This window comes from Ornithorhynchus anatinus, chromosome 19 (assembly GCF_004115215.2).
Source record: "Ornithorhynchus anatinus isolate Pmale09 chromosome 19, mOrnAna1.pri.v4, whole genome shotgun sequence".
Taxonomy (NCBI): Eukaryota; Metazoa; Chordata; class Mammalia; order Monotremata; family Ornithorhynchidae; genus Ornithorhynchus; species Ornithorhynchus anatinus.
This window is the reverse complement of record NC_041746.1, coordinates 14,904,642-14,924,333: the sequence shown is the minus strand read 5'-3', so window position 1 is coordinate 14,924,333 and position 19,692 is coordinate 14,904,642. Positions and strand designations below refer to the sequence as shown.

The window sequence follows — 19,692 nt, the reverse complement described above, 5'->3', positions numbered from 1 at the left end:
CGCTTGGGCTTAGGAGGGGGCCCCCAAGTAGTCATTCATTCATTCAACAGTATTTATTGAGCTCTTACTCCATGCAGAGCGCTGGACTGAGCGCTTGAGCTTCAGAGGGGGCCCCCAAGTAGCCATTCATTCATTCATTTAATAGCATTGAGCACTTACTGTGTGCAGAGTGCTGGACTGAGCGCTTGGGCTTAGGAGGGGGCCCCCAAGTAGTCATTCATTCATTCAACAGTATTTATTGAGCTCTTACTCCACGCAGAGCGCTGGACTGAGCGCTTGAGCTTCGGAGGGGGCCCCCAAGCAGCCATTCACTCACTCATTACTTCACAACTATCATAATAATAATGTTGGTATTTGTTAAGCGCTTACTATGTGCAGGGCACTGTTCTAAGCGCTGAGGGAGATACAGGGGAATCAGGTTGTCTCACGTGAGGCTCACAGTTAATGAGAAGCAGCGTGGCTCAGTGGAAAGAACACGGGCTTTGGAGTCAGAGGTCATGGGTTCAAATCCTGGCTCGGCCATTTGTCAGCTGTGTGACTTTGGGCAAGTCACTTAACTTCTCGGTGCCTCAGTTACCTCATCTGTAAAATGGGGATTAAGACTGTGAGCCCCACGTGGGACAACCTGATTCCCTTGTGTCTACCCCAGCGCTTAGAACAGTGCTCGGCACGTAGTAAGCGCTTAACAAATACCAACATTATTATTATTGTTATTAATCCCCATTTTACAGATGAGGCAACTGAGGCACAGAGAAGTTAAGTGACTTATTATTATTAAGGACCGCATCCAACCGGATTAGCCTGTATTCATTCATTCCATCGTATTTATTAACCACTTACTGTGCGCAGAGCACTGTACTAAGCGCTTGGGAAAGTACAATACAGCAATAAAGAGAGACGATCCCTGCCCACGACGAGCTCACTGTCCAGAGGACCGTGGAACTTCCCCGGCGCTGGACACGTACTCAGCACTTAATTAATAACAGCGGTAATAATAATAATCGCTCCCAATTCCCAAAGCCTAAAGTGAAGGCTCCAGAAAGACCCCCGGGATCAGCAGCTGCAGGGAATCCGAGGCAATTACGGAATTCCACGCGGTCACCGCGGCGGGCAGCTCTGCTTTCCTTCGGCTCATCCGGACGCTGTGCAAATTAAAAGTCAAATGAAAAGGCCTTATCCGGAAGGAATTCTCATGAGATTATGCAATTAATAAAGGAAGGAACGGAGGTTCGCCACGGGGCCCGGGGAATTCCCGGCTCTTCCCACCCAATTCTTCCCCCGTAAAATAAAAATCAACCATCTAGAAGCAGCGACTTCTGGAAGTTTGGTAGTTTCTAATTCTGGGCTCGAAATTTTCCCTTCTTCCCCCAAGTTAGACCCATGAGACGACAGGAGTTTTTGCATCGGAAGAGAACCAGTTTGGGCGGGCTAGAAAATGTGAAGGATTTAGAGGTCGACTGAATGTGACAGCTGAAAACTGGAGAGGCGGTGTTGGCTAGTGAATAAAACGGGCCTGGGAGTCCGAGGGACCTGAGTTCTAATTCCCATCCGCCGCTCGTCTGCCGTGTGAGCGGGGGCAGATCTATTCACTTTTCTCTGCCTGTCACCTCACCTGTAAAATGGGGTTGAAGACCGTGAGCCCCACGTGGGACATGGACCGTGACCAAGCCGATTAGCTTGTATCCACCCCGGCGCTTACCACAGCGTCTGGCACATACTAAGCGCGTATTACAGACCGTAAGAAAAATTGAAGCCATGTCGGCACCCCTAAAGCGTTTACCCTTTCTCTGGGGTACAACTGACCTAATAGGGACCTCTGACCTGCCTTTGGAAGACGGTCCCAAACTGCACCCCCAGTTTTCCCAGATTCAGGACAAGAAAAAAGGCTTGGGAGTCAGAGGATCCGGGTTCTAATTCTGCCTCCGCCACGTGTCTGCTGGGTGACCTTGGGCCGGTCACGTCACTTCTCGGTGCCTCAGTTACCTCCCCTGAAAAAGGGGGATGAAGACTGTGAGCCCTGTGTGGGCCGCGGACGGAGTCCAACCTGATTTGCTTGCATCCACCCCAGCGCTTAGTACAGTGCCAGGCACATAGTGAGCGCTTAACGAATACCATGACCATCATCATTAGAGAAGCAGCGTGGCTTACTGGAAAGGGTCCGGGCTTGGGAGTCCGAGGTCATGGGTTCGAATCCCTGCTCTGCCACTTGTCAGCTGTGGGACTGTGGGCAAGTCACTTCGCTTCTCTGTGCCGCAGTTCCCTCATCTGTAAAAGGGGGATTAACTGTGAGCCTCACGTGGGACGACCTGATGACCCCGTATCTCCCCCAGCGCTTACCGCAGTGCTCGGCACAGGGTAAGCGCTTAACAAACGTGGCTCAGTGGAAAGAGCCCGGGCTTGGGAGTCAGAGGTCATGAGTTCGAATCCCGGCTCTGCCCCTGGTCAGCTGGGGGACTGTGGGCGAGTCACTTCCCTTCTCTGGGCCTCAGTGACCTCATCTGTCAAATGGGGATTCACTGTGAGCCTCCCGTGGGACCACCTGATGACCCTGGATCTCCCCCAGCGCTTAGAACAGTGCTCGGCACATAGGAAGCGCTTTACAAATACCCACATTATTATTATTATTACCAGCATTATTGTGCTAAATGCAATGGACTGAGTCTCGGTGTGCGCAGAGCGGGGCGGGGGGGGGGGGAGGGGGGGGGTGGCCGGGTCCTCCGGCGGGCAGGGGGCGCTGTGGCGTGGGGGGGGTGTGGCCGGGTCCTCCGGCGGGCAGGGGGCGCTGTGGCGTGGGTGCGGCCGGCGCCCTCAGTCGGCGCCCTCAGCTAAGATGGCGGCGGGGGCGTGGCGGGCGCTGGGGTCGGGTCCTCCGGCGGGCAGGGGGCGCTGTGGCGTCGCGGACGGCCGGCGCCCTTGGCCCCCGAAGCCGGCGCCCTCAGTCGGCGCCCGCAGCTAAGATGGCGGCCGGGGGGGCGGCGGGCGGGCTGCGTTGGGCGCTGGGCTCGGGGCGTCCGGCGGCGGGCGAGGTGCGGGCCGCCTTCCTCGCCTTCTTCCGAGACCGCCACGGACACCGCCTGCTGCCCTCCGCCTCCGTCAGGCCCCGCGGGGACCCCAGCCTCTTCTTCGTCAACGCGGGCATGAACCAGGTCAGGAGCGCGCGGGGGGGGGGGCGGGGCCTGGGCCCTGATGGGACTCTGACGGGTGGGGGCGGGGCTTGGAGCAGGGGGCGGGGCCTGGGGGCTGATGGGACTTTGACAGCTGGGGGCGGGGCCTGATGGGACGCTGACGGGTGGGGGCGGGGACTTGGCTCTGATTGGTGGCTTTGATGGAGGGGCGGGGCTTGGAGGAGGGGCGGGGCCTGGGGCTGATGGAACTTTGTCAGGTGGGGGCGGGGCCTTGGCGCTGATTGGTGGCTTTGATGGGAGGGGCGGGGCTTGGAGGAGGGGCGGGGCCTGGGGGCTGATGGAACTTTGACAGGTGGGGGCGGGGCCTTGGCGCTGATTGGTGGCTTTGATGGGAGGGGCGGGGCCTGGGGGCTGATGGAACTTTGCCAGGTGGGGGCGGGGCCTTGGCGCTGATTGGTGGCTTTGATGGGAGGGGCGGGGCCTGGGGGCTGATGGAACTTTGACAGGTGGGGGCGGGGCCTTGGCGCTGATTGGTGGCTTTGATGGAGGGGCGGGGCTTGGAGGAGGGGCGGGGCCTGGGGGCTGATGGAACTTTGCCAGGTGGGGGCGGGGCTTGGAGGGGGCGGGGTGGAAGGTTGACGTTAGGGGGCGGGGCTTCAGTGGAACGTGGGCGGTGGGGGGCCGGGCGGGATTAGAACCCAAGACCTCCCACCCCCTAAGCCCGGGCTCCTTCCCCCGAGCCACGGTGATCACCCTTCCTCCTCCTCCGCCACCTTTCGTCCGTCGTATCTACTGAGCGCCTCGTGCGGAGCGCCGCACCGAGCGGCGGAGCCCGGGATTAGAACCCGCCACCTCCGACTCCTCAGCCCGGGCTCCTTCCCCCGAGCCACGCTCATCCCTCCTCCTCGTCCGCCACCTCTCGTTCATTTATTTGTATCTATCGAGCGCCACTTGCGGAGCGCCGTACCGAGCGGCGGAGCCGGGATTGGAACCCGCGACCTCCGACTCCTAAACCCGGGCTCCTCCCCCCGAGCCACGGTGATCCCTCCTCCTCCGCCACCTTTCGTTCATTTATTCGACCGTATCTATCGAGCGCCGCGTGCGGAGCGCCGACCCGCGCGCCGGGCACCGTACCAAGCGCTCCGGCCCACGGAGCAGAGGACCGGCCGGACACGGGGCGGGGGCGGCGGGGCCGCCCTCCCTTCTCCGTTCTCCCCCCAGTTCAAGCCGATCTTCCTGGGCACGGTGGACCCGCGGAGCGAGCCGGCACGGTACCGGCGGGTGGCCAACAGCCAGAAGTGCGTGCGGGCGGGCGGGCGGCACAACGACCTGGAAGACGTGGGCCGGGACCTGTCCCACCACACTTTCTTCGAAATGCTGGGCAACTGGGCCTTCAGGGACGACTACTTCAAGGTGGGCGGAATCGGAGCGGGGAGGGAGGGGGGAGAGTCGTGGCCCAGGCCGCCGGCCGGCCGATCGCACGTATCGAGCGCTTACTTCGGGCGGGCCACGGTACCCGGCGCCGGGGACGGTGCGACGGAGTCGACGGACGCGTTCCCCGCCCACGGCGAGTCTATAATAACGTCGCCAAGCGCTCACCGTGTGCCGTGCTCACCGTTCTGAGCGCTGGGGGGGATACGGGGTCATCAGATTGCCCCCCGCGAGGCTCACGGTCTTCGGCCCCCTTTGACAGATGAGGGAACCGAGGCCCGGAGGGGTGAAGTGACTCGCCCGCAGTCACCCAGCTAAGTGGCAGAGCCGGGGTTCGAACCCATGCCCTCTGACTCCCAAGCCCGGGCTCTTTCCACCGAGCCACGCCGCTTCCCAGAAGCGGAGAAGGGGAGACGGGCGTTAATGTAAATAAATGACAGGCGTGGACGTAAGTGCCGTGGGGCCGGGTGCGGGGGCGAATAAGGGAACAGATCAGGGCAGGGCAGAAGGGAGTGGGAGAAAGGGAAGCGGGGGCTCAGGCAGGGAGGGCTTCTTGGAGGAGGTGCGCCTGCGATAAGGGTTCGAAGGTGGAGGGGGCTTAGGGGACCCCGGGCTGGTCGGAACGGAGCGTGCGGGGCCGGGTCTCCGAAGATCATAATAATAACAATGTCGGTATCCGTTAAGCGCTTACTACGTGCAGACCACTCTTCCAAGCGCTGGGGGGGGGATACGGGGTCATCAGGTTGTCCCACGTGAGGCTCACTGTCTTAATCCCCATTTTACAGATGAGGTCACTGAGGCCCAGAGAAGTGAAGTGACTGTGTGACTCGCTAGTCACACGGCTGCCAAGTGGCAGAGCCGGGAGTCGAACCCGTGACCTCTGACTCCAAAGCCCAGGCTCTTTCCACTGAGCCACGCAGGATGACAGTCCCCCCCGTCCCCCCCCCCCCGTCCGTCACCGGGGGCTGGGAGAAGAGCGGTATTTATCGAGCACTTGCTACGTGCAGCGCGCCGTCCGAAGCCCTGGGGAGGATGGGACGGAGTCGGTGGGCCCCGTCCGTGCCCTCGGGGACCTCACGGCGCAGCGAGGCGGGGAGGCGTTAAAAAAGTACAGATCGGAGAAGCGGCAGACTCTAGCGAGAGGGACACGCGTGCCGTCGGGCCGGTTCCGCTTCCGGGGGGAGGAACGGATGCCGGGGAGAGGGAGCTGGGGTGACGCGGTGCCTTCTCCCCCTCCCAGGAGGAAGCCTGCACCATGGCCTGGCAGCTGCTCACCCAGGTCTACGCAATTCCCGAGGATCGGCTCTGGGTCACCTATTTTGGCGGGGCCCCCGCCGCGGGCCTGGCGCCGGACGAGGAGAGCCGGGAGATCTGGCTCGGCCTGGGGTGAGGTCCCGAAAGCGGCCGGTCGCCGTCCGTGGGCGCGGTTCGTCTGGCGCCACTCGTCGAGCCCTCACTCTGGGCCGAGCACCGTTCTAAGCGCCGGGCACGGGCCGGTCGGGGCCGGACGCCGGGGCTCGAATGCCCGCTCTGCGGTTGAGGGAGCCGAGGCGCCGAGAGGCTGCGTGACTTGTCCGAGGTCTCCATCGGAAGAGCGAACGGCCGAGCCGGGGTCGGAAACTCTGACTCCGTGCTCTTTGCGCCGAGGCGGGCCCGGCCCCGGCCCGCGGGTCTTCGGCGTCCGCCTCTCCCAAGGCTTCCCCGAGGCCGTTCCTCGTTCGCTCGTATTTACCGAGCCTTTACTCTGTGCAGAGCACTGTAGTAAACGCCTGGGAGGGTACACCGCCACGACAGACAGACACATTCCCCGCCCACGGTGAGCTTAGAGTCCGGGGTCGGGGAGCCGGACGTCGAGGCGGGTGAATAAATTCCAGGGACCGTTGGGCCTCCGCGCCGCGACCGCCCGCCTCCTCTGTCCGTCAGGGTGCCCCCCGGCCGGATCCTGCCCTTTGGGGCCCGGGAGAACTTCTGGGAGATGGACGAGACGGGGCCCTGCGGGCCCTGCACGGAGATCCACTACGACCTCAGGGGGCCGGGCCCGGGCCCGCCCCGGCTAGTGGAGCTGTGGAACCTGGTCTTCGTTCAGTATAACAGGTAAGGGGGCCGGGGCCGGGGGCCGGGTTCCAAGAGCGGGGCAGCCGTCCCCAGAGGGTGGAGGGCTCCGCCTCCGGACGCTCCCCGTGTCTTCATCCTCCGCGCCTTCCCACCGGGGCCCGGGGGACAGAGAGGCGGACGGGAGCCTGCGGCCCCTGCCCCAGAGACACGTGGACACGGGCATGGGCCTGGAGCGACTGGTGGCCGTGCTGCAGGGGAAGGACTCCACCTACGACACCGACCTCTTCTCCCCGCTGCTGCGCGCTATTCACCAGGTAGCCCTCCTCCCCGCTCCCTCCGCCGTTCGCCGGCTGGCCCCCGCCGACCTTCCGGCCCCATCCCACCGCCCTCCGAGGCGCCCCGTCGTCCCTCGGCCGGGGGCTGGGGGGACCGGCCGGGTCAGCGGCCCGGTGGGACGGAGCGAGAGGCGGGCGGGAGACGCCGCGAGCCCCTAACCGGGTCCGCCCTCCCCGGGGCCTCCAGGGCTGCGGGGCGCGGCCGTACCGGGGCCGCGTGGGGCCGGCGGACGAGGGCCGCGTGGACATGGCGTACCGCCTGGTGGCCGACCACATCCGCACCCTGAGCGTCTGCATGGCCGACGGCGTCCTCCCCGGCGCGTCCGGGGCCTCGTGAGTCCGGGCGGCGAGGGCGGGGCGGGGCGGGCCGGCGATCGATGGCGGGGGACGCGGCGGGTGGGGCCCGGGAGTCGGAAGGTCACGGGTTCTCATCCTCGGGCCAGTCGCTTCGCTTCCCTGTCACCTCGTCGGGAAAACGGCGATCGAGACTGCGGGCCCCGCCTGGGGCCCACGCCGTGTCCCAGCCGATCTGTCCGTATCCACCCCGGCGCTCGGTCCGGTTCCCGGCACCAAGTCGGCGCTTGACAGAGACCGCAGCCTTAGTCGATCCGCGGTATTCCTCGCCCGCTTACCGTGACCGGAGCGGAGTACTGAGCTGGTCGGCACGTCCGTCCGTCCGTCCGTTCCCCCCCCCCCCCCCCCCCCGGTTCCCCACCGCAGGATGGTTCTCCGGAGAATCCTGCGCCGGGCCGTCCGCTTCTCTTCGGAGGTGTTGCGCGCTCCACCTGGGTTCCTGGGCGGCCTCGTGCCCACCGTGGTGGAATCGCTGGTGAGGCCGGAGGCCGGGAACCGCCCTCGCCCGCTGGGGCGGCCGGGCGCGGACCCGATGATGCCCAGCTGTTTCCTGGGGCGGGCGGGCGGGGGGGGGGGGGGGGGGGGGGCTCGTCGGAGCCCGCCTGACCTGACTCTCTTCTCCTCCCGGGCCTCCCTTCGCGTCTCCGGCCTCCACCTCGTCGCAGGGAGACGCTTATCCGGAGCTGCAGAAGGAGAAGGCCCAGGTGAGGACCCGGCACCGCCCTGTGGGGAGAAGTGGGGTGGGATTGAAGTCCGGGTCCTCTTCCCCTTCTCGCCTCCCCGAGGAGGACTGACCCGGGTCCCCCTCTGCAGATCATCAGCGTGGTTAACGAGAACGAGGCCAAATTCCTGTCCTCCCTGCGACGCGGACGTCACATTCTCGACAGGACCCTGAAGCGGCTTGGACCCTCAGAGCCCTTCCCCGGTGAGGAGGGCGGGACGCCCCTCTTCCGCCCGTGCCCCATCCATCCGTCCAGTCGGTCGTATTTACGGAGCGCCGACTGTGTGCGGAGCACTGTACTGAGCTCTTGGGAGAGCACAATATAACAAGAAATGGATACGTCCCCCACCCGCGATAGGCGTCTAGAGGGGGAGACAGATCTGAATGTGAATAAATATCAGGGGGCGCTTAGGACTCTGTCCCCGCGTCCCCACCCCATCCCCCGGCACGTAACCCACGTCGCTCTTTTCACGATGATAACTGTAGTATTCGTCCAGCGCGTACTGTGTGCCCGGGGCCGTACTAAGCCCTTAGGAACCCCGGCCCCCTCAGGAGCGGCGTGACATCCCGGGCCTTCCCTCCCCAGTCTCGTCCCTTCTGCGCACCTTGAGTCTGTCCGCCCGAAAAGCCGGGGGGACGAAAGCCGCCCCGGTGTCCAGTGGAGGTTCCGGAGAGCCGGGCGGGCGGGGGAGCCTCCGGAGGAGCTAGAGAAAAGATGGGGAGGGAGGGGGGGCGGTTTCAACGTCCCCTCGACGTCCCCCTCCCGCAGCTGAAGCGGCCTGGTCCCTGTCCGTGTCCGGGAACCTCGGGCTGACCCTGGACCTGGTGGAGCTGATGCTGGAGGAGAAGGGGGTGCAGCTGGACAAGGCCGGGCTGGAGCGGCTGGCTCGGGAGGACGCGGCCAAGGTGAGGTGGAAGAAGCTTCCCGGCGGCGTCCGGGAGGCAGGGATCGTGCCCGGCGGCCGACCTGCGCTGTTTATCGAGCGCCGGCTGGGTGCGGAGCGCTGACCGTAAGCCCGCTGTGGGCGGGGAACGTGTTTGCCTACCGCCGTCTCCTCCCGAGCGCTCGGTCCGGCGCTCGGCACGCAGTAGGCGCTCGATGAATACGATCGAGCGGACGAACGGTAAAGTCGGCAGATCCCTGCCGTCAAGTTGAAGCAGCGTGGCCCAGCGGGTGGAACCCGGGCCTGGAAGTCGGAAGGTCCCGGGTTCTAGTCTCAGCTCTGCCGCTTGCCCTCTGTGTGCCCTTGGGCAAGTCGCTTCTCCGGGCCTCGGCGACCTCACCCGTAAAATGAGGATTAAGTCCGTGGGCCCCGTCTGGGACGTGGACCCTGTCCGACCTCATCGAGCCGTATCCACCCCAGCGCTTAGAACGGCGCCCGGCGTTACAGTCGTCGTGGGGAGGCAGACTTTTAAAATAAATCACAGATTGGGGCGATGGTAGAAAGTAAGGCTACGTATCAAGTGCTCCGAAGGACGAGCGTGTCTCGGAAGGTTTACGAGGTCGCGGCCGAGTACGTCCCTTAAGCCCCCTGTACTCTCCCAACGCTCGGTACGGTGCTCCGCACGTAGCGCTCAGCGAATACGGTCGGTTGATTTGTTGAAGTCCAGTGGGAAAACTAGGTTCGTAAAGAAATAGAAATATATTTATATTACCGTCGGTCTCCCCCTCTGGACCGTAAGCTCCTTGTGGAGAGGTGACACGTCCGCCGATGCTGTTGCACTGTGGTCTCTGACGCGGTCAGCGCGGTGCTCCGCACGTAGTAAGCGCTCGGTAAATATCATCGTTTGATGGATTGGAGCAAAGGCCGCTTTGGTGCCCTGGGATCCTCCGCCCCGCCCGACCTTTCACCCCCCGCCCACCCTGCCTCCGTCCCACCCCAGGCCCAGGCCCCGCAGGACCAGCCGGCGAAAGGTCCCGGTGTGCAGCTGGACGTCCACGCCCTGGGGGAGCTGCGACGCCGCGGGATCCCCCCTACCGACGACTCCCCCAAGTACCATTACTCCCTGCAGCCCGACGGGAGCTACGGTGAGACCCCCTGGAGGAGTCTCCCCCACCTACCCGCGAAGCCCTCCCTCCCTCCCGAGAACGTTCCCCAAACCGGACACCGGGGAGCCCTGCCTGGCCGGAAGACACCCCCCGCCCCCACCCCCGCCCAGTCCACCCCGGCTAGCCCAGCCCCGGATGGGGCCGCGAAGGGCGAGAGCCGGGTCCAGGATTCGCTTCCAAGAGACCCGTTGGCTGCCGTGGGCCTCGCAGCCCAGGGGAAAACCGCATTTAAGCCCTCCCTGGGCTGGAAATCGGGGGGATAGGCCCCCCCCCCCGCCCCTCTCCCACGCCTGGTCCGACCTCGGCTCAGACCCCTGACGGAAGGGAGGCCGGGCGGGAAACGAGCCAGGGCCAAACAGAAGGTTGGTCCGGGGTGAGTTCCGGGCCCTCTGCACATATGGGACCTCCCCGCGAGCCACCGTGCCGTGATGAGCTTCCCTCCCCTACACCCCCAAGCCTGAAAATCCTCAAATTAGGTGCCAACCGGACCGCCGTCGATGTGGGACACGGCACTCCAGCCTGCTGGCGCCAGGCCCCCGGGTGGGGAGGACTTGAGGCCCGGCGGGCCGGGGCTCGGGCCTTTGACCCGATCTGCTCCGGTTTGATCTGGCCCACGGGCTCAGGATATCTGACTAAGGCCGAGCCCACGAGACTCCAGAGCGCGGGCCCGGCGGTCCGAAGGACCTGGGTTCTAATCCCGGCTCCGCCGCTTATCCGAGGTGGGCCCTCGGGCAAGTCGTTTGACCCGTCTGGGCCCGTTACCTCATCCGGAGAACGGGGAGTAAGACCGTGAGCCCCAAGTGGGCCCGGGACCGCGTCCGACCCAGTCATCCCGTATCTACCCCCGTACTCGGGGCGGCGCCTCGCACACGGTGAGCGCTTAACAGATGTCACCGTTATCGTTGACGTCACCGTCATCGATAACCTCTCTGGGCCTCAGTTACCTCATCTGTAAAATGGGGATTAAGACCACGAGCCCCTCGCGAGACACGGACCGTGTCCAACTTGATTAACCTGTGACTACTCCGGCGCTTAGAATAGCGCTTGCCGCTTAGCAAATATCAAAACCCAAAAAAATCGCCCAAGATCTTGCCCTGTCCCCATCCCCCCCCCCCCGCCCCCCGTCTCCTCCCTCTGCTCCTCACCCTCGGCGCCCCCGTGCCTTGCCAGAATTTGGGGTCTGCGCGGCCAACGTGCTGCAGCTGTACGGAGCAGACGGAGCGGCGTTGGACGAAGCGGGCGGCGGCCAGAAGTGCGGCCTCCTCCTGGACAGGACCAGTTTCTACGCCGAGCAAGGCGGCCAGGCGGGGGACAGAGGCTACCTGTTGATCGAGGGGCAGCAGGTGAGCCGGGCCGGCCGGCCGTGGAGCCGCCGGAATCTGGTGTCCCTCACCCGAGCCTTCCCGATCGGAGCGGCTCTGCTTCCCTGCCCCCTCGGTCCCGCCCGCCCGTCGGTCCCCGCCAACCGGGGGGGTCCGGGTCCGCCGTCGCCCGAGGCAGCGCGAGATGCCGGCCGAGCTGGACCGTGGGTGGCGGGTGAAGGGGGAGGAAGGAGGGAGGACGCCGGGGTCTTGGGAACGCGGGCGCTCCGACCCTCCTTTCCCGCAGGATGTGCTGTTCCCGGTGGCCGGGGCCCAGCTGTCCGGTGGCTTCGTCCTGCACGAGGTGACGGCCTACGGGCGACTGCGGGTGGGGGATCGCGTGCAGCTGTTCGTAGATGAGGTGAGGACCCCGGCCCCTACGCCTTCCCACCGACGCCCTCCACCCCACCCACCGACGCCCTCCACCCCACCCACCGCCGTCCTCCTCCCCGCACGCGCCGCTCCGGCGGGTCTCCCGAGCGCGGGCCTGGGAGACTTCCCGCTCTGCCGGCGGACGGGTCACGGGCGCGGGGCCTGTCGCGGTCTCGCAGGCGTGGCGACTGGGCTGCATGGAGAAGCACACGGCCACCCACCTGCTGAGCTGGGCGCTGAGACGAGTGCTGGGACCGGAGGTGGCTCAGCGAGGCGCTCACCTCGGCCCCGAGCAGCTGCGCTTCGACGTGGCCACCAAGGTGAGCGGGGACGGGGCGGCCGCGGGGCCGGAAAGGGAAGGCCCGAGGAACCGGGCCGAGGCGGGAGAGGGGACCGGGCCGCGGCTCAGTCGGCCGTATTGACCGAGCGCCCGGCGGACTGTGCCGTGACGACGTAACAGACGCGCCCCGCCCGCGGCGAGCTTACGGGGGGGAGGCGGACGGTCGTAGGTAAACGACAGATATGGACCCGAGTGCCGTGGGGCCGGGAGGGGGGATGAATTAAGGGAGCGAGTCGGGGGGGGACGCAGAAAGGAGCGGGAGGAGGGGGAAGGAGGGCTTCGTCGGGGAAGGCCCCTTGGAGGAGGCGCGCCTTCGGGAAGGCGGTTCGAGGGCGGCTGAGGGAGCGAGGCCGCGGCCGGCGGGGCGGCGGCCGGCCGGGCTTCCCTCGGCCCCCTCCCCGAGACCGACCTCCTCTCCCCGGCCTCAGGAGAAGCTGAGCCCCGAGCAGCTGCGGGCGGTGGAGGGAGCCGTGCGGGCAGCCGTGGGGCGGGACGAGCCCGTGTACACGGCCGAGGTGCCCCTGCGGCAGACGGCCGCCGTCCCCGGCCTGCGCGCCCTGGATGAGGTCGGTCGGTCGGCGGGGGCCGGGGCGTGGGGGGCGGTGAGGGGGAGGGGCTCCTCCGGTCTCCCTCTTCTTCTCCCGCTGTCGACCCCCTCCTCTCCTCACCCGGGCGAGGGCCCGGCGGATACGGCTCGGGTCTGGGAGCCGGAGGGTCGTGGGTTCTGATCCCGGCCCCCCCCCCCCCCCCCCGCCCGTCCGCCGCGTGGCCTCGGCCTTCGCTTCTCCGGGCCTCGGTCGCCTCAGCCGGAAAACGGAGGTTAATAAGACCGTGAGTCCCGGGCGGGACGGGGACTGTGCCCAACCCGATTTGCTTGTGTCCACCCCGGCGCTTAGTACGGTGCCCGGCCCAGAGTAAGCGCTTCGTAAAAGCGTAATCATCGTTATCATTCTTACTGTTGAGAGTTCTCCGGGCTCGGCCCGCCCCGTCTCTCCGAGCCCCGCTGGGAGGGAAGGACCGTCCCCGTTGGACGCGGACGTGCCCCTACGTGCACGGTGCCCGCGAGGGGGGCGGGGGGGGTCTCTGAGCTCCGTTCCCCCGCCAGGTGTACCCGGACCCCGTGCGGGTGGTGGCCGTGGGGGTGCCCGTGGCCGAGGCCCTGGACCCCGACTCCCAGGCGGCGCTGCGAAACTCCGTGGAGCTCTGCTGCGGCACGTGAGCGAGCGCTTCTCTCCCCCGACCCCCACGCGCTCGTCGCCCCCACCCTCCGTACCGCCCAGTCTCTAGAGGGCACGGGCCCGGGACTCCGAAGGCCGTGGGTTCCAATCCCGGCTCCGCCGCCCGTCTGCCGCGTGACCTCGGGCGAGTCGTTTCACTTCTCTGGGCCTCGGCTCCCTCCTCTCTAAAATGGAGCTTGAGACCGTGAGCCCCACGTGGGACGGGGGACCGCGTCCAACCCGATCTGCTCGTGTCCACCCCGGCGCTCAGTACGGTCCCCGGAACGTAACGCTTAACAGACGCCGTAATCATTATCATCTTCCGGCCCGAATCACTCCCTCGGCCCCTCGCTTCTCCCCTGCTCCGGCCGGGCTCCCGGGGCGCCGCCGGCCACCCCCTCCCCGGCCGCCCCCCCCCCCCCCCGGCCCGGCCCTTCTCCCTGCCGCCCTCTCCCCTCCCCCTCTCCCCTACAGGCATCTGCTCCGCACGGGGGCCATAGGGGACCTGAGCATCGTCGGGGATCGCCAGGTGGTGAAGGGCACCGTCCGCCTGGTCGCGGTCACCGGGGAGCAGGCCCAGCAGGTGGGAGCGGGCCCCGCCACGGGAGAGGGGGGAGAGGGGAAAGGGTCGCTGCTTCGAGGGAACGGCCGTAGCCGGGGAGGACGGGCTCGCTCCCGAAACCCCTCACGGCCTAGAGGCAAGAGCACGCACGGGCCTGGGGGTCCGGGGACGTGGGTTCTAATCCGGGCTCCGCCACTCGCCTGCCGTGTGACAGATCACTTCTCTGTGCCTCAGTTACCTCATCTGTCAAATGGGGGTTAAGACCCTGAGCCCCATATGGGACAACCTGACTACCTTGAATATGCCCGGCGCTTAGAACGGTGCTTGGCACACGGTAAGCACTTAACCGATACCGTAGTTATCATTATCATTATCAGTATCGGCCTGCGTAATGGGTAGAGCGCAGGCCGGGCGTCAGGAGGTCGTGGGTTCTGATCCCAGCTCTGCCACTCGTCTGGCTGATATCTGGGGCAAGACACTTCCCTCTTCTGAGCCTCGGTTATCTCGTCTGAGGCCGAGCCCCAGGCCCGACACGATCTGCTCGGATCTACCCCGGCGCTTAGTACGGCGACCGCTACACGGTAAGCGCTCAGTAGGTACCACTATTTCGTTTATTTTTCACTCCTTTCTTTCTCCCTCTCCCCTTCTCCCCAGGCCCGAGACACGGGCCAGAGCCTGGCAGAAGAGGTGGAGGCAGCAGCCGAGCGGCTGAGCCGGGGCGGCTCGACCGTAAAGGAGGCCCGGCAGCTCTCCGGGGACGTGGGACGGATCACTCAGGTGAGGGACCGCCCTTTCCTCCGCGGTGACCCCCCGCCTCCCACCCCTGGCTTCCTCCCTCTCCCTCCCCCCCCCCCCTTCCTCCGCCTCCTTTCCTGCTCGTCCCTCAGTTCGAGGCTTCCCCCCCTCAAATGGCTAAATCCGGGTCGCGGGCAGGGTTGGGAGGGGGGACCGCGGCCCCGCCTGGGCCGTCTCTGCCCTCCGCCGGGGGGGCGGGAAGCCGTGGCACGGCCCCGGCTCACGTGGCGGAGAATAAGGTCGGCGTTTCTCGTGGCTCCGGGCCCGGGGCCGGGAAGAGCCCCGGAGGATCGGCGGAGGCCGGCGGCGGTACGCGGCGGGGGGGGGGGGGCGGGCGTTGGGGGCCCCCCACCCCCGGCTCGGGGCCGCGACGCCCATGGCCCCGCGGGGTCCCGCCCCGGCCCGCAGGTGGTGGACAGAGCCCTGATGCCTCAGTGGCAGCGGCGGGAGCTGCGGGCGGCGCTGAAGGAGCTGCAGCGCCGTTCCAATACCACCCTCCGCAAGCTGGAGATCGGGCAGGTGAGGCGGGTGACCGGGGAGCCCGCCCGGGAGCCGGCCGGGACCACCCCCAGGAGGAGCGTGTGGGCTCGGGGGAGCCCTCGGACCCCCCGGTGCCCCGCGGGCGGCGGAGACCGCCCGGGCCGAGCTGGAACGAGCTGGGGGAGAGGAGGAGGGAGCCCGGGGTCTCCCCGGGACCCCCCCGCCCTCCACCGTGTGGGGTCTTTTCCCGGGCAGCCAAGCCCACCTCGCCGTGGGGTCGTTCGGTCGTCCGGTTCAGTCACTCGACTGGGCTCTCGCTCTGTTCGGAGCACTGTTCCGAGCGCTTGGGAGAGTGCAGTATAACAACGGACGGACACATTCCCCGCCCACAGGGAGCTAAGTCTAGACGGAGAGACAGATAGTAATATAAATTACAGATATGGACAAGGAAGCCCAGGGCAGTGGCTCCGGAGTCCCCTCAAGCTCCCGAGAGGCAGCACGGCCCAGCGGATAGAGCGCGGGCTTGGGAATCGAAGGGACTTGGGTTCTAATCCCGGCTCCGCCGCCTGTCTGCTCCGCGACCTCAGGTCGGTCACTTCACCTCTCTGCGCCTCAGTTCCCCCCATCGGGACGACGGGGATTAAGACTGCGAGCGCCAGGCGGGACGGGGACCTTGTCCAACCCGATGAACCTGTATCTACCCCAGCTCTTAGAACAGTGCTTGACTCACAGTAAGCACTTAAACAGATGCGATCGTCATTGCTATTACCGTTATTAAGCTTGAGTACACGCTCACCCCGTAGTTCAAGGAAATGTAGATTTCCCGTTCGATCCTGCACCCAAAGGGGGGGGGGGGGGGGGGGGCCGCTGGGATCCCTTATCCCGGGCTTGCCCTGGGCCGCGAGAATAATAACGATGGTATCTGTTAAGCGCTTACTGTGTGCCAAGCACCGTTCTAAGCACCGGGGTAGATAGTAATCGGGTTCATTCGTTCATTCAGTAGTAGTTATTGAGCGCTTACTATGTGCAGAGCACTGTACTAAGCGCTTGGAATGTACAAATCGGTAACAGAGACAGTCCCTGCCCTTGGACGGGGGTTGTCCCACGTGGGTTCACGGTCTTAATCCCCATTTTACAGATGAGTGAACCGAGGCACGGAGAAGTGAAGCGACGTGCCCAAAGTCATTTTTAAGGGGCGGAGCCGGGATTAGAACCCACCACCTCCGACTCCCAAGCCCGGGCTGTTGGTCACGGAGCCACGCCGCAGGAACCCGGGAGCCAGAGCGTCCAGCGGCCTGGCCCCAAAGAGCCCCCGAAAGGGAGAGGCCCAGGGGGTGGGTTGGGCCGGTGCCCGGGGTGGAGTGCTGATCCGCCGCCGTGGCGGAGCGCTGAGGCCGCCCTCCCCGTCCTCCCCCTCCCCGGCCCCAAGGCGGCAGAGATGACCCGGGAGCTGCTGAGCAGACACCCCCGGGAACCCCTCATCGTGGACACGGTCCCGGCTGACTCCCTCTCGGTGCGTTGCGACGTCTCCCCGGGGGGCGGAGGGGGCGGCGGGAGGGAGCGGGGCGGGAGGACGAGGCGACCCGGGGCGGTAAGAGTTGGGGAGGGGGCCGGGCTGGTGGCGGCGAGGGCCCCGGAGGGGAAGGAGAGGCCCTGAGGCGCGGCCTCCGCCAGGTGCTCGTGAAAGTGGTCAACCAGCTGTCCGACCGGAGGCCCGACTCTTCCGTGTTGCTGCTGAGTCCCCAGCCCCTGGGGAGAGTCCTGTGTGCCTGCCGGGTGGCCAAGGTGAACGGGGGGGGGGGGGGGGGGGCCCGGGGGCTCAGGGGAACCGGGGGGCGGCGGGGGGTGGGGGTCACCCGTGGATCGGGGAACGGCCCCCTGCTCCTAGGAGAGGCTAAATCCTCCCCGAGCCTGAGGAGCCGGCGTCTCGCGGAGCTGAAAACCCTCCGAGAAAACTCCCTCGCTCACCATCGCCTCGTTCCTTAGTCCTGGTCCTTAGCGTGTGGGAGTTCTTCCTCGCGTTTCCCTCAGCGCCCCACGCCCCCACTCCCGCTAACTCCGGGGCTCCCCGGCCGACACACTCCCCCCCCCCCCCACGCCCCTAATCCCGGGGGTCCCGGGGGTCGGTCTGTCGCAGCAGCGGGGGGGAGCGGGAATGGAGTCTGTAGCGAGGCAACCCACCCCAGCTCCGTTGCCGGGTAAGACCTCGGCCACCGCAGCGACAGAGAAGCAGTAGAGCCCGGTGGGTAGTGCACGGGCCCGGGAGTCACAACGCGGGTTCTAACCCCGGCTCCGCCACTCGCCTGCTGTGTGGCGTCGGGCAACTCATCTCACCTCTCCGGGCCTCCGTCCCCTCACCTGTAAAACGGCGACGAAGGCCGCGAGCCCCACGCGGGCCGGGGACCGTGTCCGACCCGATTCGCTCGTCTCCACCCTAGCGCTAAGCGCGGTGCCGGGCACACGGTGAGCGCTCAACGAATACCCCCAGGAGGAGGAGGAGCCCCCGGGCCTCGTCCCCAACCCCCTTCGCTCTGTCTCCCAGGTGACGGAGTCCACCCTGTCCGCCAGCGACTGGGCCCTGGCCGTGTGCGGCTCCATGGGGGGGAAGGCCCAGGGCTCCCGATTCCTGGCGAACGGCGAAGGGCGCGCCGCCGACCTGGGGGCCGCCCTCGCCGCCGCCCGCGCCTTCGTCACCCGGGGCCGGCTGTGACTCGGCCCGCCGGATCGGGAGGAAGCCAGGCGTCCGCGAGACCCCGGGGGGCCCGGTCTGGAGGAGGAGCTGCCCCGGGGGGCGTCCGGGGCCAACCCGGGAGCCAGCAGATTCCTCTCCGGGCATCTCTGCCCGTCGCGGGGGGGTCGGGTGCGGAGACCGGGCCCGATCCCGCTCGTGGAGGGGTCGGGGCTTGGCGGGGGCTCTCCGCGGGGTGGAGGAAGGAGGAGGAGGATGAGCGCTTCGGTACCGTCCTCTGCCGCTCACCCGGTCTGGGCAGGTCAAGAGCGGGGAGGCCGCCAAGCCCCCTGAGGGGCAAGAGGGAATCAGTCCAGGGGGCTCCAACCCTGTAGCGGGGAGAGGTGAGGTACTGGGAAGTGGCTGGTAATTAAACGGTATTTTCCAGGCGGTGGCTCTGCGTTGATTTAATTAGCGTATCAGGGAATGGGGAACTTCCCTTCTACCCCCATCTCCTTTCGGTCAAGCAACATGGCTTCGTAGAGAGAGCGGGGGCCTGGGTTCTAATCCCGGCTCTGCCACTTGTCCGCCGGGTGACCTTGGGCCAGTTGCTTCGCTCCCCTGGGCCTCAGTCTCCTCTTCCGTAAAACGACGACCGAGACTGGGATCTCCATACGGTACGTGGACTGCGTCCGACCGGATGATCTTGTATCTACCCCAGTGCTCAGAAAGGTGCTCGGCGCACGGTAAGCGCTTAACAGATGCCATAATTAAATTAGTCGATGGTATTTATTGAGCACCTACCGTGTGCAGGGCGTTATACCAGGCACTCGGGAAGGCACGGTGGAGTTGGTAGACACGAGCCCTGCCATCAAGGAGCTTACAGTCTAGCTTTCCTCCTCCCCTTCTTTCTCTCTTCAAGCCCTGAGGAGAGTGAGGAAGAAGATAAATTCATTCATTCAATAGTATTTATTGAGCGCTTACTATGTGCAGAGCACTGTACCAAGCGCTTGGAATGGACAGATCGGCAACAGATAGAGACAGTGGACCCGGAGGCTTGCCTGGAAGCCGAGTTCTGCTTGTACTAAACCAAGCGCTTAGTACGGTTCTCCGCTCATACCAAGCGTTCGATAAATAGCAGTTTTTTTAAACTGGCATTTGTTAAGCGCTTCCTACGTGCCAGGCGCAGGGGTAGACGCAAGGTAATCGGGACGGACGCAGTCCCTGTCCCACCTGAGGCTCGCAGTCTTAATGTCCATTTTACAGATGAGGGAAGGGAGGCACAGAGAAGTTAAATACCTTGCCCAAGGTCTCGCAGCAGACGAGTGGGCACGGAATTAGAACCCAGGTCCTTCTGACTCCAAGGCTCTAACCGTCAGGCCACGCTGCTTCTCCTAAACCATTAATTGATTTGATTCCGCCCGGTAGCCCGGCCTAATGGCCACCGTGTTGAGCTCCGGGAGCGCCGGGCCTCACTCCTGCCGTCTCGGTCCTTCCTGGTGGCCGTGGTCGCCGAAGAGGAAGAGAGCCCGGGGCTGGCGTCTGTATTTCCAGGCGAGGGTCTCGTGAACGGGGGTTACAGCTGGGTCCCCCTCTTCTCTCCAGGCTCAGAGTCTCCTGTCCGGCCAGAGCCGAATCCCATCTCCACCCTGTGTTTTCCACACATCCGGCTACAGAGGGCCCTCCTCTCCAGCTTCTTCGTGCACACGCAAATTCATATTCTCTCTCTCTCTCTCTCTCTCTCACACACACAGCTGGCCTTCTACCTCCTGCGTCCCTAGCAACCGGCCCCGAGATCACTTCCAGGTCAGGCCGGTCCCCACGGA

At 65.7% G+C, this 19,692-nt stretch overlaps 1 protein-coding gene across 1 annotated transcript; it reads left to right on the top strand.

Moving 5' to 3' along the window:
• The first annotated feature begins 2,957 nt into the window (after window positions 1-2,957).
• AARS2 (alanyl-tRNA synthetase 2, mitochondrial) lies at window positions 2,958-18,320 on the top strand. The gene is made up of 22 exons (XM_039914859.1): window positions 2,958-3,146; window positions 4,347-4,538; window positions 5,797-5,942; window positions 6,480-6,650; window positions 6,781-6,925; window positions 7,134-7,279; window positions 7,667-7,775; window positions 7,966-8,004; window positions 8,114-8,225; window positions 8,791-8,927; window positions 9,906-10,050; window positions 11,242-11,414; window positions 11,680-11,793; window positions 11,984-12,124; window positions 12,573-12,710; window positions 13,250-13,359; window positions 13,836-13,944; window positions 14,578-14,700; window positions 15,127-15,237; window positions 16,628-16,711; window positions 16,873-16,983; window positions 17,741-18,320. The coding sequence occupies exons 1-22, from the start codon at window positions 2,958-2,960 to the stop codon at window positions 17,906-17,908; spliced, it is 2,913 nt and encodes a 970-aa protein (XP_039770793.1). The 3' UTR covers window positions 17,909-18,320.
• The last annotated feature ends 1,372 nt before the right edge of the window (window positions 18,321-19,692 follow it).

Bases quoted from the DNA above. Each gene is read 5' to 3' on its own strand.
- AARS2 (XM_039914859.1), top strand. From the start codon at position 2,958: ATGGCGGCCGGGGGGGCGGCGGGCGGGCTGCGTTGGGCGCTGGGCTCG. The intron at 8,005-8,113 runs GTGAGGACCCGG...CCCCCTCTGCAG, and splicing joins TGCAGAAGGAGAAGGCCCAG to ATCATCAGCGTGGTTAACGA. The intron at 10,051-11,241 runs GTGAGACCCCCT...GTGCCTTGCCAG, and splicing joins GCAGCCCGACGGGAGCTACG to AATTTGGGGTCTGCGCGGCC.